The sequence below is a fragment of the Chiroxiphia lanceolata genome, chromosome 5 (genome assembly GCF_009829145.1).
Source record: "Chiroxiphia lanceolata isolate bChiLan1 chromosome 5, bChiLan1.pri, whole genome shotgun sequence".
Taxonomy (NCBI): Eukaryota; Metazoa; Chordata; class Aves; order Passeriformes; family Pipridae; genus Chiroxiphia; species Chiroxiphia lanceolata.
Window position 1 is genome coordinate 28,704,238 of NC_045641.1, and position 16,756 is coordinate 28,720,993.

General features: G+C 35.6%; 1 protein-coding gene across 2 annotated transcripts in view; it reads left to right on the forward strand.

Moving 5' to 3' along the window:
* Positions 1 to 16,756, forward strand: part of PNPLA8 (patatin like phospholipase domain containing 8) — a 35,880-nt gene that overhangs the window by 846 nt on the left and 18,278 nt on the right. For both annotated transcript variants that reach the window (XM_032687148.1, XM_032687149.1), the window contains exons 2-8: positions 255 to 1,467; positions 2,402 to 2,551; positions 3,773 to 3,924; positions 4,597 to 4,691; positions 7,994 to 8,165; positions 12,898 to 12,955; positions 15,174 to 15,368. In XM_032687148.1, the coding sequence (XP_032543039.1) occupies positions 346 to 1,467; positions 2,402 to 2,551; positions 3,773 to 3,924; positions 4,597 to 4,691; positions 7,994 to 8,165; positions 12,898 to 12,955; positions 15,174 to 15,368 (1,944 nt within the window). In that variant the 5' untranslated portion in view covers positions 255 to 345. The remainder of the gene's footprint in view (positions 1 to 254; positions 1,468 to 2,401; positions 2,552 to 3,772; positions 3,925 to 4,596; positions 4,692 to 7,993; positions 8,166 to 12,897; positions 12,956 to 15,173; positions 15,369 to 16,756) is intronic.

Genomic DNA, 16,756 nt, shown 5'->3' on the forward strand with positions numbered 1-16,756 from the left:
AAGTGTAACATTGCTTAAGATAGGCTTAAACTGGCCTTTAGGGAGTAGCATGTTGAAATGTTGGGGTGGTGCTACCAAATGTCCTGAGCAGTAAATATTCCCATGAGCTTATTTGATTTGAATGTTTATCTGTCTTTACAGAAAGCGTAAATAAGCTACATCTGCCTTAACCCACTCTGTGATTTTTAGTTTACTTGTTACTGTATATGGGTCTCCATTGTTGATTTTTTGTTGGTTTTTTTTTTCTTTTTCAGATAACACTACAATACGAGACTTATTTATTGAAATATATTTTCTGGAATGAAGTAGAAAGCAGCATAGAAAAGGCGTAATTATTTATAAGTAATGACAGTTCAATTATCTTTGGACACATATTTGGTCTTTTTTATTAACCCAAAAAACCTTTGGTGGAAACAAAGAAACAAATATCTGTGTTTGCATAGACCTAAAGTCTGCTGGAGGATAAATCATGCCACACACCTGAGAGTTTTGCATACAAGCGAGCCTCGATGTAAATGGGCCAGAAGCAGAACATTTTGGTATAGCAAATATATTTACAGTCATGAGTTTTTATACTGTAGAATTTCTAAACTTCTAACTTCTTCTTCCAAAGGACTTACAAAGGTGAGCATTCGCATGTCACGAATTAAGAATACTATAGAATCTGTTTCAAAGGCTGTGTCTGGCACTCACAGTGAACTGGTGTCACGAATAGCTCGATTAAAGTCACACTCAGGTACTTTGGGAAAAGCAAATAAAAGTAGTACAGGTGTAAATAACATCAGTGGAAATCTAGGCAATGATAAAAAAGTCACAGATGCCAGAACTCAGGAGGATTGCAACAGAGGCCCAGCTGCAAAGAAATCCACTTGTGCAAGTGAAAACTTGGAATCTGTGTTAGTAAGTTCAAGTGGTACTTGTCAAGATACTCCAGAAGTTTCAGCATCTACTAAAAACCACCTTTTTCATATAAGCTACTTTTCTACAAATTTTGGAGAGACTTACAACTTCATAGCTGATCATATCAACTCTTACTTTAGTAATTCCGTTATGGAACAAGAGAAAAAAAGGAATGCTTCATTACAGGACTCTAAAAGTGAAGAGAGGAATAAGCTTGATTCATCAGAAAATACTGTAACGAGTGAAAAAAAGACAGTGGATTCAGCAGCTACTTTAGCTCCTGAAGCAGAGACTCTGGGTGCTGAAAAGACAAATACTGCCCTTCCAGTTTCCACTAAAAAAAGTATTGCAAACTTTCTTTCGTATCCCAGTAACAGCGTACAAGCTTTTGTAGACAGCTATATTGGGGGGCTGGTTCCCAAGTTAAGATCCGAATCAAAAGTTGTTTCACCAGAAAAGAGTAAACAGCCAGAACAAGAAGCTTCTGAGAAGACTGATGAGGACAAATCAAAAGAGGCCAAGACTGCAGAAGAGAGGGAAAAGCATCTGTCTCTTCAGAGAGAAAAGGCAAGTCTTTGTTTAGTGTTAATTATTTATGTATTATTTCTATCTTTATTTTATACAAGTGTATATATACACACTACACAAATGTATGTACCTATATGGAACCGTACATATACATACATGCTTACGTAAATAAGTATATACCTCTGTCTGTACTTACATATGTACACATACTTTTATTCATATGCATACCTACATGTAAGTACATAATGTGGTGTCCCTGTCCATGGCAGGGAGTTTGGAACTAGAGGGTATTTAAGGCCCCTTCCAACCCAAACTGTTCTATGATTTATTGTATCTACTTTGATAAATAAGTATATATGCAAAACTGTATAAATTTTCATGTATACACATACTATATATAAACTTACAAATACATATATGTACTTAAAAATAGGTATATATACATCTGTATACACGTATAAAAATATGTATATACTTTTTATAGAAGTACACGTATGTACATGTAAGTTTATATATAAAGCATGTATATATATATATATAAAAATATACACGTGTGTGTGTGTGTTATATATGCATATACTTAGTTCGTGTATATGTAGAGAGGCTCCTTAAATACAGACAGATCTAATTGTGGGGGTTTTTGTAGTTATAGTAATTTCACAGTTCATGGTTTGTTTATGCTTCATATACCATGATTTCAGAGTTGCCCTGAAAATACACCTGAGTACATGCTGACACATGTTTGTTTGGTGTATTCTTGCTGTGAGCTGACTTTATTTAGTTTTCTAATTAAGAATCAAAAGGTTATCTGTTTCCAGTTTAAGTAATGCTTACTTGGACCGTGTAGCAGATCTCTAGTACAACATCCTGTTCATTCCTTCTGAGAAATCTTAAAATAACACATTGGAATTGGTGTTGACAAATTTGACACATTTCTTAGAATAGTTTTATATTATCTGTTTATCTTTTTTAGATTATTGCAAGAGTGAGTATTGATAACAGGACTCGAGCTTTAGTTCAAGCCCTACGAAGATCCACTAATCGGAGAGTCTGTATCAGCAGGGTTGAAGAACTGACCTATCATCTTCTAGAATTTCCAGAGAGCAGAGGAGTTGCAATTAAGGTGCAAATAGTCCTTATGCTTGGATAAAAATTAAATATCTGACAGATGATTGATATAGAATAACATAAAACCTCGTTATTTGCTTCTGTGGACTAGTCTTATTTGTAAAGATTACAACTTGAGTGTCTCTTTTTATAACTCTTTAGCTGGTTCAAGCAGATTTGTGTGCAAACTATCAGCAGTTTAGCTAAAGGCTCCTAAGATTGCAGTGTTTAATTTAGAAGCATACGACATGGTCATGTGGGGAGGTGGTATAGCTTTTTTTTTCAAGTGGTAGGGGAAGGTCGTATGCTGTGTCCTCTGTGGCAGTTGACCAGACAGGAATGTACTGTACAGTTGATCTGCATATGCACAGTACTTTCTATGCTTGTTTACATGCTTCCTTCGAAGAGAGAAGGCAAGGGTGAAGTATAACCATCAAATAAGTGCACGTAATCTAGTCCTACTCATTTTCTTCCCGGCAGTGAGAGGACAGGAGGTGGGTGGTAGACTATTCTAGAAGTACTAGCTCAATCACAACATTTGTCAGCCTTGTGCCTTTTTCCACAAGATGTGATATATGTGTGACATAGATTGTAGAATTTCTGGAAAAGCAGCCTTTGGGAATGGAGTGCAGGCCAGATGAATCATTTGGGCAGAGTATAGGTCAGGAGTCCACATAAATATATGTGAATTACTTTATTATGAAAGAGTATATCCACTCTTCCCATTTTGATTGTAATGCTCTATATATTTGTGGTAATGTACATTTAAAAAGTACTCCATGTGAGGAAGAATTTTAATATTTGTTATTAGTTTACTTAGAAGGCATTTCTTGTTTTGAAGCAATGTGATACTTTTTAAGCAAAATCTGGGCTTTTACCTATACTTGATGTGCTACATACTCAAATCTATATTTGGCTAATGTGACATTAAGCCAATTAAGCTTAATTCCTGGTGAATGTAGCTTTTCTAGCTATTCAAAAGATTTGTGTTTCACCTCGACTGCTGAATTTTGATAGGTGGCTACTTTTAGCAATGAGGCGTGTACAACATAATATTGGCATCCTTTATTTCCATTTTTAGAGAGAGGAAGATGGGTAAATACAGTTTTGAAGAAGTTTTCCTTCAAGTTTAACTAATATTACTTCTATACTTAAATGCCAAGCTAGTAAATTTAAGCATGGATTCTTTTGCTGTAAACATATGATTGGAATGAAATACCTTTGTATTCATCAATAGGAAAAAGTAATCCCATGCCTGCTGCGACTGAGACAGGCTAATGATGAAAGTCTTCAGGCTGCTGTTAGAGAAACTTTAGCTCTAATTGGATATACCGACCCTGTGAAAGGCTGGGGAATTAGAGTCCTCACCATTGATGGAGGAGGAACAAGGTAAAACTTCTGTAGCCTTTTTTATACTGTAACTAGAAATAAAATTTCAGTTTCTCTTTGATAAATGTATGCCCAAAAAAGGGCAATTCATGATTTACATTTGTGTTACACGGGTATTATTTTTGTATGCATTGGTGCTTGACTGGTGCTCTGTTTGGTGCTTGTTTTGCCATACACAATTATCTTGCTCTATCCCAACTGAGTTAGCACAGTTGCATGCCAGAAACACAAGTCTGTGGTCTGTAGTGCATCTCTCCCATTATTTCGGACACATTGAGTTGGGGGCCATACAAACCCCACACAGAAAAATACTGTACTCCAAGGGGCATTATACAGCCCTGTGTTAAGACCAAACTTAAAGTGCTGTGTGGTGTGGATGCAGCTAAAATATCTTGAGTCTACATCCACAGAATGATCATCCCCAAGCCTTTACTACAAACCAATATGGCTGAAGCTGTTGAATACTATTTTTGGTATGTCTGAGTATGTAATTTATATTTAGTATTCATCATTCTATTTTAATTTTGTTCTGCTACTCTTTTATTCCCTGAATTATTCAGTATTCTTATTGTTGTAGTTATTGAATTATAATTAGCTCTAAGACCACCTTTGCTTAATTATGACTGTAAGATAAAACTGCCATTGCATGTGAAGGGGATTTTTGTGTTTCAGGGGCTTAGTTGCACTTCAGACTCTTCGGAAACTAGAAGAACTAACTGGAAAGCCAGTTTATCAACTTTTTGACTACATCTGTGGTGTAAGCACAGGTAATTATTAAGCTACAGTTTGGAATTTTGCTGTGAATATAGTAAAAGAACATCTGAGAATTAAATGTAGGTTTTACAGTTTCTGACTTAGAGGGTAAGCTGGGAAAGCATAGATGTGATTTCTAAAGTTTGTCTTTTTTCTTCTATATAAGAACTTTGGGTGGTTTATGATAGTTGTGACTTCAAACTGATTTGTCATTGTTTTCAATTAATGTGAAATCTTCACTTTGCACACAGATACAGTTATCTTAGATATTTATGGGACTTCACAGACAACTAAGGTAATGCCCCTCAGGGACTCATATTGGATCAGTAATGCTTCCCAACTTTGTTAATGACCTGCACAGTAGGACAGAGTGTGCCTGTAGCAAGATCTTGGATGATTTAATTTAGAGGAAGTGGTCAGTATAGTGGTGCCTCTGTTCAGGTTGGCCTGTACAGGCTTGACAGGTTCGATAAAGCCAAATACAAAGCCTTCCATCTAGAAACCAACTTTAAAGAAAAAGACCTAGTCTTGATTCATACAAGCTGGACATGAATCATCAGTGTATCCTTGAGCAAAGAAAGCCAACCACGCTGGCTTGCGTGGACAAGAACATACCTAACAGATGAAGGGTCTCTGTTTGGCTATGAATGTCTAGTTTGGGGCTTCTCTGTAAACCTTAAATTTGTGGGGTGTGTTCTTGTACGTACTGAGTGAGTCTGGCACAGGGTCAAGCAGATAATCAGGGGACTGCATCTCATGACATATAAGGGAGAGGGTGCAAAAACTGGGTTTATTCAGCCTTGAGAAGAGCAGGCTAAAGCAAAACCTTTTTGCTGTTTCAGTTAATGAGAAAATATAAAGAAGATGGAGCTAGAGTCATCTTGAAGGTGCACAGTGATAGGAGAAAAGCCAACGGACAAACTGGAGTATGGGAAGTTATAATTAGGTTACAGAATCTTGTTTTTCTTGCAGAGATGGTCAGACACTGGAAGGAATTGCCTGCACAGTCTGGGGAATCTCCATCCATGGAGATATTAAAAACTTGGCTCAACAAGTCCGGAGTAACCTATTCTAACTGAACCTGTTTGAACAGAGGCTGGACTAGATGACCTCTACAGGTCCCTCCCAGATTTAATTACTCTTGTGACTCAGTGTTAAGTTACTCCTCCCTAGAAAGTAGGAAACTAAAGCATAAGTTTCTCTTTAAGCAATAGTCGTCGTCTTCAGAAATGGTGCTAGACCATTAGCCACACAATGCTGATTTCTAACATGAGGTATATGCTGTAGTTCAATAGCTCAGTTTCCTTTAGAAAATCATTCAACATTATTCAAGTTTTTTTGCACTATACTTATATTCTATACAGTTTAATTCAGAAATTATATTAAGCATAGATGACCATGACGAGAGAAAATGTTTGTGTTTCCAGAGATTTGCTTAATAGACTCAGTAGTAAAGGAGAATATTTAGGTCTACCAGACAGAATTTGTTTGTAGGCACAATATAGTTCCCCATTTTACAGTTTAAATAATCTTCCAAAGAAATCCTTTGTTAGTTAATTTAGCAGTAAGTGGTTCCATGGAAGATAGATTCCCTGCAAAATACTTCGCCAATTTCTTCAATCACAACAAGATATTTTATCTTGGATAGAGAGGCCTAGTGTTCTTAATTTGATCCCACTACTCTCACTAGACCTAACTTTATTTTTAATTCTTCCCCAAATTTTTGGGTTTGTAACTGCTAGTAAATACTTAACATATTGTTTTAAATGTTTATACTATCAAGCTTTGTCTGCAGTAGTCCAGCTCACAATAATAGATGACAAGACGTGGTTGGGAGAGGTTGTGCACATCTGTCAGCATGTACTAGCAGTTCTGTTTGTGTTGACAGTACATGTGCCAGTGAATCTGGATGAATTGTGCTTTACAAGAGTGATGTGTTAAATGATAGGAAGGATGCCTCTTGTGCATTGCACTTCTCTTTTCTGCTGCACTTTATGTATTTCTTAATATCATTTAGCTGTTTTGCCTTTGAGGTTTAGAAATAATCAGTTTGCTGTGAATTCAGCATTGCAGAGTGTGTCTTTGTAGTTAGCTTTCCTGTGCTTGTCCTCACTGGGGGTCAGAGCATTTAAATGCAGCAGTCACAGAGAAAGGTCACTGCAATGATGCTGTAATAGGCCCTGAAACCTTGGAAACTGCTCACCAAAATAGCAAATGCATGATAATGTAGAAGTCATGCTGGAGAGTTTAGAGGAAAACAAGATAGCAAAGGATTTGCATGACTTGGGAAAATGGTGTTTCTCTGTGCTAGGTGTTAGAATACAGGCATTTGGTGACTTGGCAATTAAGTTTCTCTCAGTGAAACTTTGTGTCAAATAGGCCCAAGTTCCCTTAAGTGTTTGTGCTACTTTTTAAGAAACTGAGACCATCAATGCACTGATGCTCAGCTGTCAGGGTGGTGGGGTCTGTGAGAGCGAGAGAGGCTTGGAAGTCATGTTTCCTTTAAAGCCATCCATAACTTCCTTCATGTAGTTCGTTCTGCACGTGTTGTACTCTTACTCTATTTCAAACATTTGCACCTTTTAGAAATAATTTTATTCAAACCTATTGCATTTATTTGCAAATTGAAAAAATCATGTGTCCTAACTATTCCTAACGCTTAATTACATGCTGTCACAGTACTGCACAATTAGATTTAAAGCTTATATGTGTCCCTTTCAGTTTATTATATCTAAGAATTGTATAATGCGTTGATTGTATTTCTCCACAGTCCTTATTGGTATTCAACAGCCATGCCTTTTGAATGCTGTTGTTTTTTCTCCTGTAAGTGTAGGTCATAATTTTTGTTAGGCATACACTAGATGGCAGCATGTATGAGACTAACTGTAAATGATTGCAACCAAATCTAATCCTATGTACTCAAAACTCCCTTATTTTTAAAGAATTTTCTGAGCATTTTTCTCTGCTGACTTAAGAGTTTTCAAAATAGCAAGTAATGCTCCAAATATGTTTCTGATATCGCAACATAGATTTCTCTTACTTATTTCTCTTTCCAAGTAAAGGAGTGGATTTAATTTGTTTTCTGCCCTATACTTGTTTGCAGGGATGAAATCTGCAAAATGAAATAATGTCACTTTCCAACTTCTCATATTTCTGGTCTGTGATGTCTGAACAGAAATTTACCGATATAAATGTAAATTGGTCTTCCTATTTCCAGACAGATACTCTGCTAACCTCTGACCTACATTAACTGGTAATACGTCTTTGTAATCTCACTTCAGGCTACATTTTATATTGCAAAATATTTATTTTTCAGGAGCTATATTAGCTTTTATGTTGGGGTTGTTCCATATCCCTCTGGATGATTGTGAAGAACTGTACCACAAATTAGGATCAGATGTTTTTAAGCAGAATGTCATTGTTGGAACAGTCAAAATGGGTTGGAGCCACGCCTTTTATGACAGTGATATATGGGAAAAAATGCTCAAGTAAGTAAATAATGATCAGGTGAAAAATAATTAATGTAGTGTCTGAGTGCATTTGGTTTTGTTATTGCTTCACTGGTAATGAAAATTCTTAAAACAACTAGAAAGGAGTAGCATATACTCTAATTCTTTTGAAATAGCTGCTTTCATATTTACCAAAACACTGAAAGCCTTTAATGTAATGATTTCTGTTTCTGGGGAATAAAGTAAGCTTTAATGCACTGATTTCTGATTATATTCCTGTATGCTTGCCAGCTCTGTTTGATCTGACTCATTACAGATTTGCTACAAAATTTACTAGCCACCTGCTGTGCCTTTTTTCTTATAGGAGATTGGTGAGAAATGAAATTATGTGCTCTAGTAGGGATTTTTAATGTTGGGGGTTCGCCCATTGTCCCTTTCTTTGAAAAGGGAAATGAGCTGTAAGGATCACAATGAAAAAATATCCTCAGTGTCAGAGTTGCCCATTAAATGGTATTTGTTCTTAGAAGTGTATACACATGCATTAACGACTACACAGGAAAAGTCACTGTAAGGAATTATTGTATTATGTGTTTTATTCATCTGTATTGGTATTGATAGTTCAATTGTTTATAATTTTTAGCAAACTAATATCATAGTCTCCCAATCAACATAAGCTGGCACTACCACTGAAAGAACTGAAACAGTCTTTTCTGAGAGAAAGTGTAAAAAGGTAAAAGGTTCCTTCTGATAAATAATAAGTTCCTTTGGGAACATGATTAGTGTGTTTTATGAGATCGAAAGAGGGTTTTTTTCTAGACTTTTTGTGGGAATACCTGTGCTGTTTGAGTTTTAAGCATATCACATCTTTGAAGTGGAGAGAGAGGCTTCGAAGCACCACTTCTCTGTGCTCTTGCATATTTTTAGAAATAAATATGTTTATCAAATTAATATCATGAGCTTTTCTTTTCAGATATCTGGAGGTCTTTTTTTTAGCAATGAGATTTTTCTCTGCCTTTCCTCTTTCCCCCCCGCTCAACTAAAAGAAGTCTTGTGAAAATCACAGTAACCTCATATGAAAGTATTTTACATGCTTTTAATTAAAATGCTATTTTTTTGTTTTTTTGAAGCTGTAGCACATTAGATAAAGAATTGCGGTGCAATAGACAGAAACCAGGCAATTAATATACTATCTATAGACTGAATTGAAAATTAAATGTGCTGATCAACAAATGACTTCTTGTTGACCTAATTTTGCAGTGTTGAAGGGAGATTCTATGCCTACACAACATTTTATTGAAGGGATTCCTGGAGGCTTCCTTGTGGTGTGGGAGCCTGGAACTAAGAAAGGGAATTAAAAGACTGTATAGCACCTCTTTACAGCAATATGAAGGTTAAGTCTAACTTTCAGTCATAGTGTGAGGAAACTGCTCTCTATGTTTTGTTTTAAATTTAAAAGCCTTACTTGTTCAGGGTAGGTTTTTATTGTTTAAATGCTAGCTTGTCTCCCGTCCTTGAAATAGAGAATATCCATTGACAATATACAGACATGCAATGTATGTTTAGCCCTACCATGATGTCAGTGGTTATATTTTTTGACAGAAAGTATTCCCGCTGAAAATAATTAAGCTAATGTTACATTAGGCTAATGTTGCATGCATTCATGAGGTATGTTATAAATTCCATTTCAGAAAATGGGACTAATTTTAGTTAACTGACTTTTTATTCAGAGTGCTGTAGGGAATTGATTTTAAGTCTTATGTATTTGTCTATTTTAACTTTTCTTATATATTTCTTGAGTTGCAATTTGAGGACTGGTTTTAATCAGTTACATTGTGCAGAAAACTATACTTACCACATATCACTCTTAGGTAGTGCTATATTGAATTGCATTTGTAAGAAGAACCTGGCTTATAGTTCCAACTTTTCTGTTTTCTTTTGACTGTTGTTTACATATACTATTTTTTTCTTGCATATGTCTGAAGAAACTACTGGAGAAATTTGGTGAGCAACTAGGGTTTTTTACAAGCTAGCTAAAATACTGGGATTGAGAAGCACTCAATCACTTTATGGAGCGTAGGATAAAAGCTACATGTACTCTTTTGGTAGGAAAATTGGTAATGCATGTGTTTGAGAATGCAAGTAATAATACTTCAAACCAGTATTTGTTTTGCAAATTGAACACTGTTTTCTAGCAACTGGATGGGCAGCACATTCTGTACCAGCATGTGCTATAAAAGTTTCTCCTGTAGGTTTGGTAAGGATGTAATAGTTTCCTGGTACTACTGTTGTTGTTAGAAGAGGGTAAAAGGTACAGTTTTGCCTTTTGCATTGAATGCTCTTTCTCAAGTGTTTGATTGCACCGTTGCTGTAGCCCATTAGAATGTTTCTTCAAGCATATGGTTGGCAGAATGTTGTTCATAGCATTACTGAAATAGGTGTTGCAATATTAGTGACTTGAAGCAATGAAACGGCAACGTTTGTGAAAGAGACTTATGTAGGTCATGTCTAGAGGACATAGGCACAGACAGACACAAGCAAAGTAGATAGATGCAAAAATAGGGAAATGAAATTATGTGTAAAGTAATAACCTGTGAGTGGAAAAATGTAAAATGCTTACAGGATTTAAAGTAGCTTTAATATCAAAAGTGATTTGGGTGCTGTCATGGACAGTTTAATGAAACATCTGTATTCTTGTGGTCAAACAAGATGATTGTCAGTTGACATTGAAAATACAGAAAATATTATGATGCTGTTATATTAATTTGTAGTACAGTTTCACTTAAAACACTATTTATAGTCCTGGTTACCCCATTTTAGAGAATGTTTCTGTTGCAAGATTGTTAAAAAGTAGCCAGTGACCTAAAGACAACATACACAAAGGCACTAGGGGTCTTTAACTTGTTTGCTTTTTTTCATGATAAAGTGGTAATTTGAGATAAATAAGGTATCTTGAGAATTACCAGTCTCCTCTTTTCTTTGTGATCAAGGGAATATTCAATAAAAGTAAAATTAGAAGACTTTCTTTTTTAATGCAGTATGTGAAGAAACTGTGGAATTACTTCTGCTGTGACTTAGTTAAAGTAACTGAACAGCGAGGCTTGACAAAAACATTTATATAATACGCAATTACTGTATTAATGCTAGCAAGAGAACTAAAATAAATTTGGAGGTGATATTAAACTTTTATCTTTAGACCTTAATGTCTAAAGTTGCATAGTAGTTTAAGGGATTTCTTGTACATATCTGAAGCATCAGTTCCTGACCTTCATAAAAAACAAGATGTGAGGAGATAGTTATTCAGTTTGATGGTTCCTATAATTAAGCAGTGGATATTGCTTATGCATTTTTTTAATCTTTGCATTCAGGGTTTGGGAAAAAATAGCTAATATAGATATTTCAGAAGTAGATGAAAGTGATGCAAATCAGTAGATGTCTTTGATATCTCACCTCTGTCAGTCTTTTATTCCTACTTCATGGTTTTGTGTGCCTTCGTCTCCTTCTGTAATCAGTTAGGGAGTGCAGATGGCACTTTTCCCCTCCTTGCTGGTGACTGAGACTGGAATTAATGCGTTTATTGAAAAAAAAAATAAAACAGTGCTACTGATAGAAGAATTGTGTCAGCAAGAGTTTTCAATCATAGGACTGGAAGCTGTTTTTCTTCCTTTTTCCCTCTCAAGGACATGTACACAGCCATCCTTTGAGCACAGATATCCACTAGTGGAGCAGTAAATTGTCCTAGCTACAAGTACAGTCTACTGTCTGCATGGAGGACTGCTGCTGTTGTAGCATGTAAAGCTACTTTTATCTTCTGACCTGACTAGGTTGATAAAGGTGTTGTTTTTACCGGTGGAAGTCCTACCACCTACTATCAGAAGGGGGTGTGAGCTGTAGGTGGATGATCTCATAAAAACAACACATGGAATATCCCTGCTTTAAAAGTATGGCAATACTGACAACAGTCTTTGCAGAATAAGGCAGGGTGGGCTATGTTCTAGGGGAGGAAGAAAACTTGCTTAAAGGACAACCTGTTTTTAGAATCATTATGGATGACCACCAACTCTGTAAGAGTTTTAGACCTTTACTGTAAGCAAATCAAAGCTGAAATAGATGCTGAGGTGAGATTATTGGCTAGTGTGGTAATTTACTCCAGTCTCCTCTACTATACAGGAGAGTTACCTTCTAGTTAGCAATTGGAATACTGACCCTAATGCTAATGTGATGATACATTACAATGCTGCCCATTCATGTGATTTATAAAAATGTATGCATCTGAAAAATTTTTTCCTCAAAAAGAGATATTAAATGCATATTGGATTACTGTTATGGAAGATTACATGTAGGTGTTTTAACTTTCTTTGAATCATGTGGAATGACATCTTTCTCTCCTTAGCTTTTGTTTTTGTAACAGTGCGGAAGAGTAATTTTCATTACTATGAAACTGCTTAATAAGGATGTTGAGTTTTTGATTCCTGAATGTAGCAAAGTGCTTCATCTAACTAAGTAGTTGAGTAATCCTAATGATTATCGTTAAATATGTGATGAAGTAACTTGAATCAAGACCTTGAACACTCTTCAGATTTATTTCCAACAGCCTAGAAGGTTTGAAATGGTGGTCCATTGAAGTCAGCTGCAGAAATCTGATTAGTAAAGCGAAATTCAAGGACTCCTTCTTTTAAATGCAAAGGTTGCAGAAATAAGAATGATAAAAATGTACATCTTTTTAATGCTAAACTGATGGAGCATTTTCAGTTTTGTACACTCTTTTTTGTAGAGAAAAAATGGGCTCGAATCTTATGATTGAAACTGCAAGGAAATCCAAATGTCCAAAGGTAAGTACTGTTTTCTGAGGTAAATACTAATTGTGTATTTCACAAATACTGTTAAGAGTTCTGAGTAAATTCTGTCCCTAGAAGAATATTGGATAAACAGCATGAGTGTTGATAGCTCTTCAGGCTTCCAATGCAATAACCTGGGTTTTTACAAGATAAAAATTAATTAGATTCTTAAACTTCTGCATCAATTTCTCATATTTTTAATACTTTGAGTTGGAATATATTTCAGAGATGTTAGAAACCTGGAAAGCATAGAAATACTAGGTCAACATTTTGACATTGTGTAAAGCTTATTTTTTTCATATAGGAATTCTAGTGCCTGGAGATCCTGTCATGTCATCCGTGATCTGTTTTACTGTGTTGTAAGAGGACAGGGTTTCTTCTCACTTTATTTGGAGTACCCAGTTTTCTCCAGGCACATTCTTAAGCCTAGAGATCTCTTCTCTTCCTGTATGGTAGAAAAGGCACCAAGTCATTGGAGGGGTGTTAGATACAGCAGTAGCACGAGAGTGAAAGATGAGAAAGCCTGGGTATTTTATTTTTGGTGAAGGATAGGGTGTGAAGAAAGAAGAGAAATATAATAGGACATATTTCAGAACAATCTGTAATTAACAGGTGTTTTGGTGTCATAGCACTATATTCATTGCTTTACTGTTAAATGGAAGATATTCACATTTTTCTAAACATAGAAACATGTGCCTGACTGACTGCGTTCCTAGTCCATGTCTAAAACAAGGACATGAAAAGGCTGGTGTGGTATGTTGCTTTCTGAGAGAGAAGCTATCCTATGTTGACTTGAAAGTTATCTTTGAACTGGGATCTTTGGCTTCCTTCCATGTTCTTCAGTAATAAAATGTGAATATAAATAGAGTTGAAACTAGCTGTTCACAGTAATTGCTTTGTAGTGCTCTCAGTGGTGGCACTCTTTACAAGGTATAGCAAAATCAAAATAAAACATGCAGTTGTGTGCTCTGCTGCTGTTGAATCATAGCAAGATGGATTTTTCCTGAAGGTGCTGAGCACTTGGCAACTTAGACTGCATCATGAAGTGGAAGAATACATGGGTATTGCCAAAAATAAAATCAAACATCCATTTAATAGGTTTTTTTATTAAATTTCCTGAAGTTGTTTTTCTTTCTTCTTCTAGTAGTGCTTAGAACTAAACCTTCCTTTTGACAAAAACAGGAAACTTTCCCTCCATCAAATGACTGAGTATGAACCAGGCACGTGTTTTGCTTTTGCATTGTTATGTAGAAGTTACTCTTTTGTTTTCTTTTCTGTAAGGATGAATCTACTGTGAATAAAATTATTTAAATTAAGTAGCTGAAGAATGAAAATGCATAGAGTGATATCACAGCATCAGCTGTGCTCTTGGGAAAATTTCATGAAAACACCCTACTCTGTAAAATAGTGAACAAAACGGAATTGAGCAGCCACTTGGCTGCTAAAGAGTGGTTTTTTGATAGTGCCAGCCAGGCTGGCTGCAACAACACTAAAAGGTCTTGCATATTCTAACACACATAACTGTAGGCACCTTCATCTCATGATTATAGCTGTAAGATGCATTTTTTTTTTAGTCATACATTTTTTGTTTTTTAATGGAAATACCATTTTGACCTTTCACTTTGTTATACTGTATGTGATTTCTGTTACTGACATTTCAGTGTCCTTATAAAAACCTGGAAAGACTTACATGTGTTTCTTTTGGTTTTTGGGTGGGTTTTTGATTTCTTTTTGGGGAGGGAGATTCTTCCTGCAATTCTTTAACTCAGGTTTTCTTATTAAGTAATCATTTTTGGGGGGAAAGAAATTGATTGACAGTTCTGATATTCATATTTAATGGCATTGTTGCATTGCTGATTACAGACTTCTGAGAATAAAATACTGTTCCTAAAAGCAAAATATTCTGTAATCATATAGTTGACAGCAGCTTTTTATTTAAACATTGTAGATATTCGTAGAAACAGAGTAGCCAGCGGAAACAATTTCAGATTAAAAATAACATTTTCTTTAGGGAATTGGGGTTTTTGTTTGTTTTTTACTTTCACTTTTTAAAATTTACATAGACTTTATAAAAATGTAAATAAACAATGAACCTAGTAAGATTCCAGAGATGCACTTAAGGTATAAATTAAATTTCGCATTGTGGGAAGCTGTCATTCTTATATTAATATTATCATCATATGTAACTAATTTTGTTCCTCCTCATCACTAGGTAGCTGCAGTAAGCACCATTGTAAACAGAGGAACACCACTGAAAGCATTTGTGTTTAGAAACTACAACCACTTTCCTGGTGTTAAGTCCCATTACATTGGAGGCTGTCAGTATAAGCTGTGGCAGGCCATTAGAGCATCGTCTGCTGCACCAGGTTACTTCCAGGAATATGTTTTGGGCAGCGATCTTCATCAGGTGAGTTGAAATCTCCTTTAGTAAATATTTTCAATTTTACACCCGAGGAAAAAAAGTGGTCTGAATCTCTAAATCAAAACTAAACAAATAAATTGATAGCACAAAGGAAATCTAGGACAGATAGGGGTAAGAAAGGATATTTTCAGCTTCTATAGCCTTTATAGAACTAGAAAGGGTATAGGCTTAAAAATCTTAGTCTTCTCAATACAAGCTTAAGCTCTTCTACTGTTTCTTTCGTCTCTGCCTGGAAGGAAACCTTATATGAGTTGCAAATTGCCTCTGTCTTCCTGCTTACAACTGGTATTTCATTGAGCATTATTTCACTAAACAGGTGGTGTGACTTAAAATTCTAACAATATTGTGAAGTGTGAAAAGAACAGGTTATACACTTCAGTATTCTTTTTATTAGTGCATACTTTCAGTTTACTGAAAGGACTACTTTTTAATTCTTTCCATTGATAGCTTATTCAGCTCTACCCTGGTTCTGGGCTAGTAAAAGGAATAAGAGATGTCATGGCAGTAAGATTGAACTCAGGACAACTGCAAAAGAAATTCCCTTGAGGATAAAGCAGTGTCTCCTATTAACAGTGTATTCTGTTTTATTGAATTACAGCTTCTGATGGTGACCCTGATAAGTAAAGAGCAAGGCAAATTAATTTCTTTAGTAGCTTTTTTAACCATAGTGGTTTCGTCCTCCAGTGCCTCTTTATTGTCCGCAGTTCTCTGAGTATTAAAAGAATCCTTCTTGCAGTACATACTAATTTAAAAATATTAGTATTTATTTTTATAAATATCTAGTGCAGATCTGTGACAGAAAAAAACTACAAAGAGTGACTGAACTAGAGACCCTTACTAAAGTGAGCATAGAGTTGTATCACTTAAGTTTAATGAAAGCATCTGTTACATTTCTGTCATTTTAATTCATATGATGGCATCGACCGTAATTGCTGGAAACCAATAATAGCATATTTTGAGTAATAAGGATGTACCTGGATCACATATAGAATTTCTGATGGTGTCCATTGAAAGGGCTCTGTAATATCTTTAGCATTGAAATGTGCCTGAGTAATACTGAAGTTTAAAGGCTAACAGATAAATGAGTATAAGATGAAATAGAGAAAAATTAAGAGATAATAAACATTGGTACAAAGAAACAGCTAGAATTTCATCTGAGAAAAAACAGCATAATTCCATACCCTACAGAAGCTGAAGGGTGGAGAGGGTAAGGGCTCCCATGGAGGGGCAGGATGGTGCTACTACATCAACCGGATTCTGATATTTCTTTCATTTTACCATTTTCCCTTTTTATTTAGGGCATTTTATTCCCTACTCCCTCCCTTACCTGCCTCCCACCCCACAGCCTCCCCATTATGGTATATATTGTTATC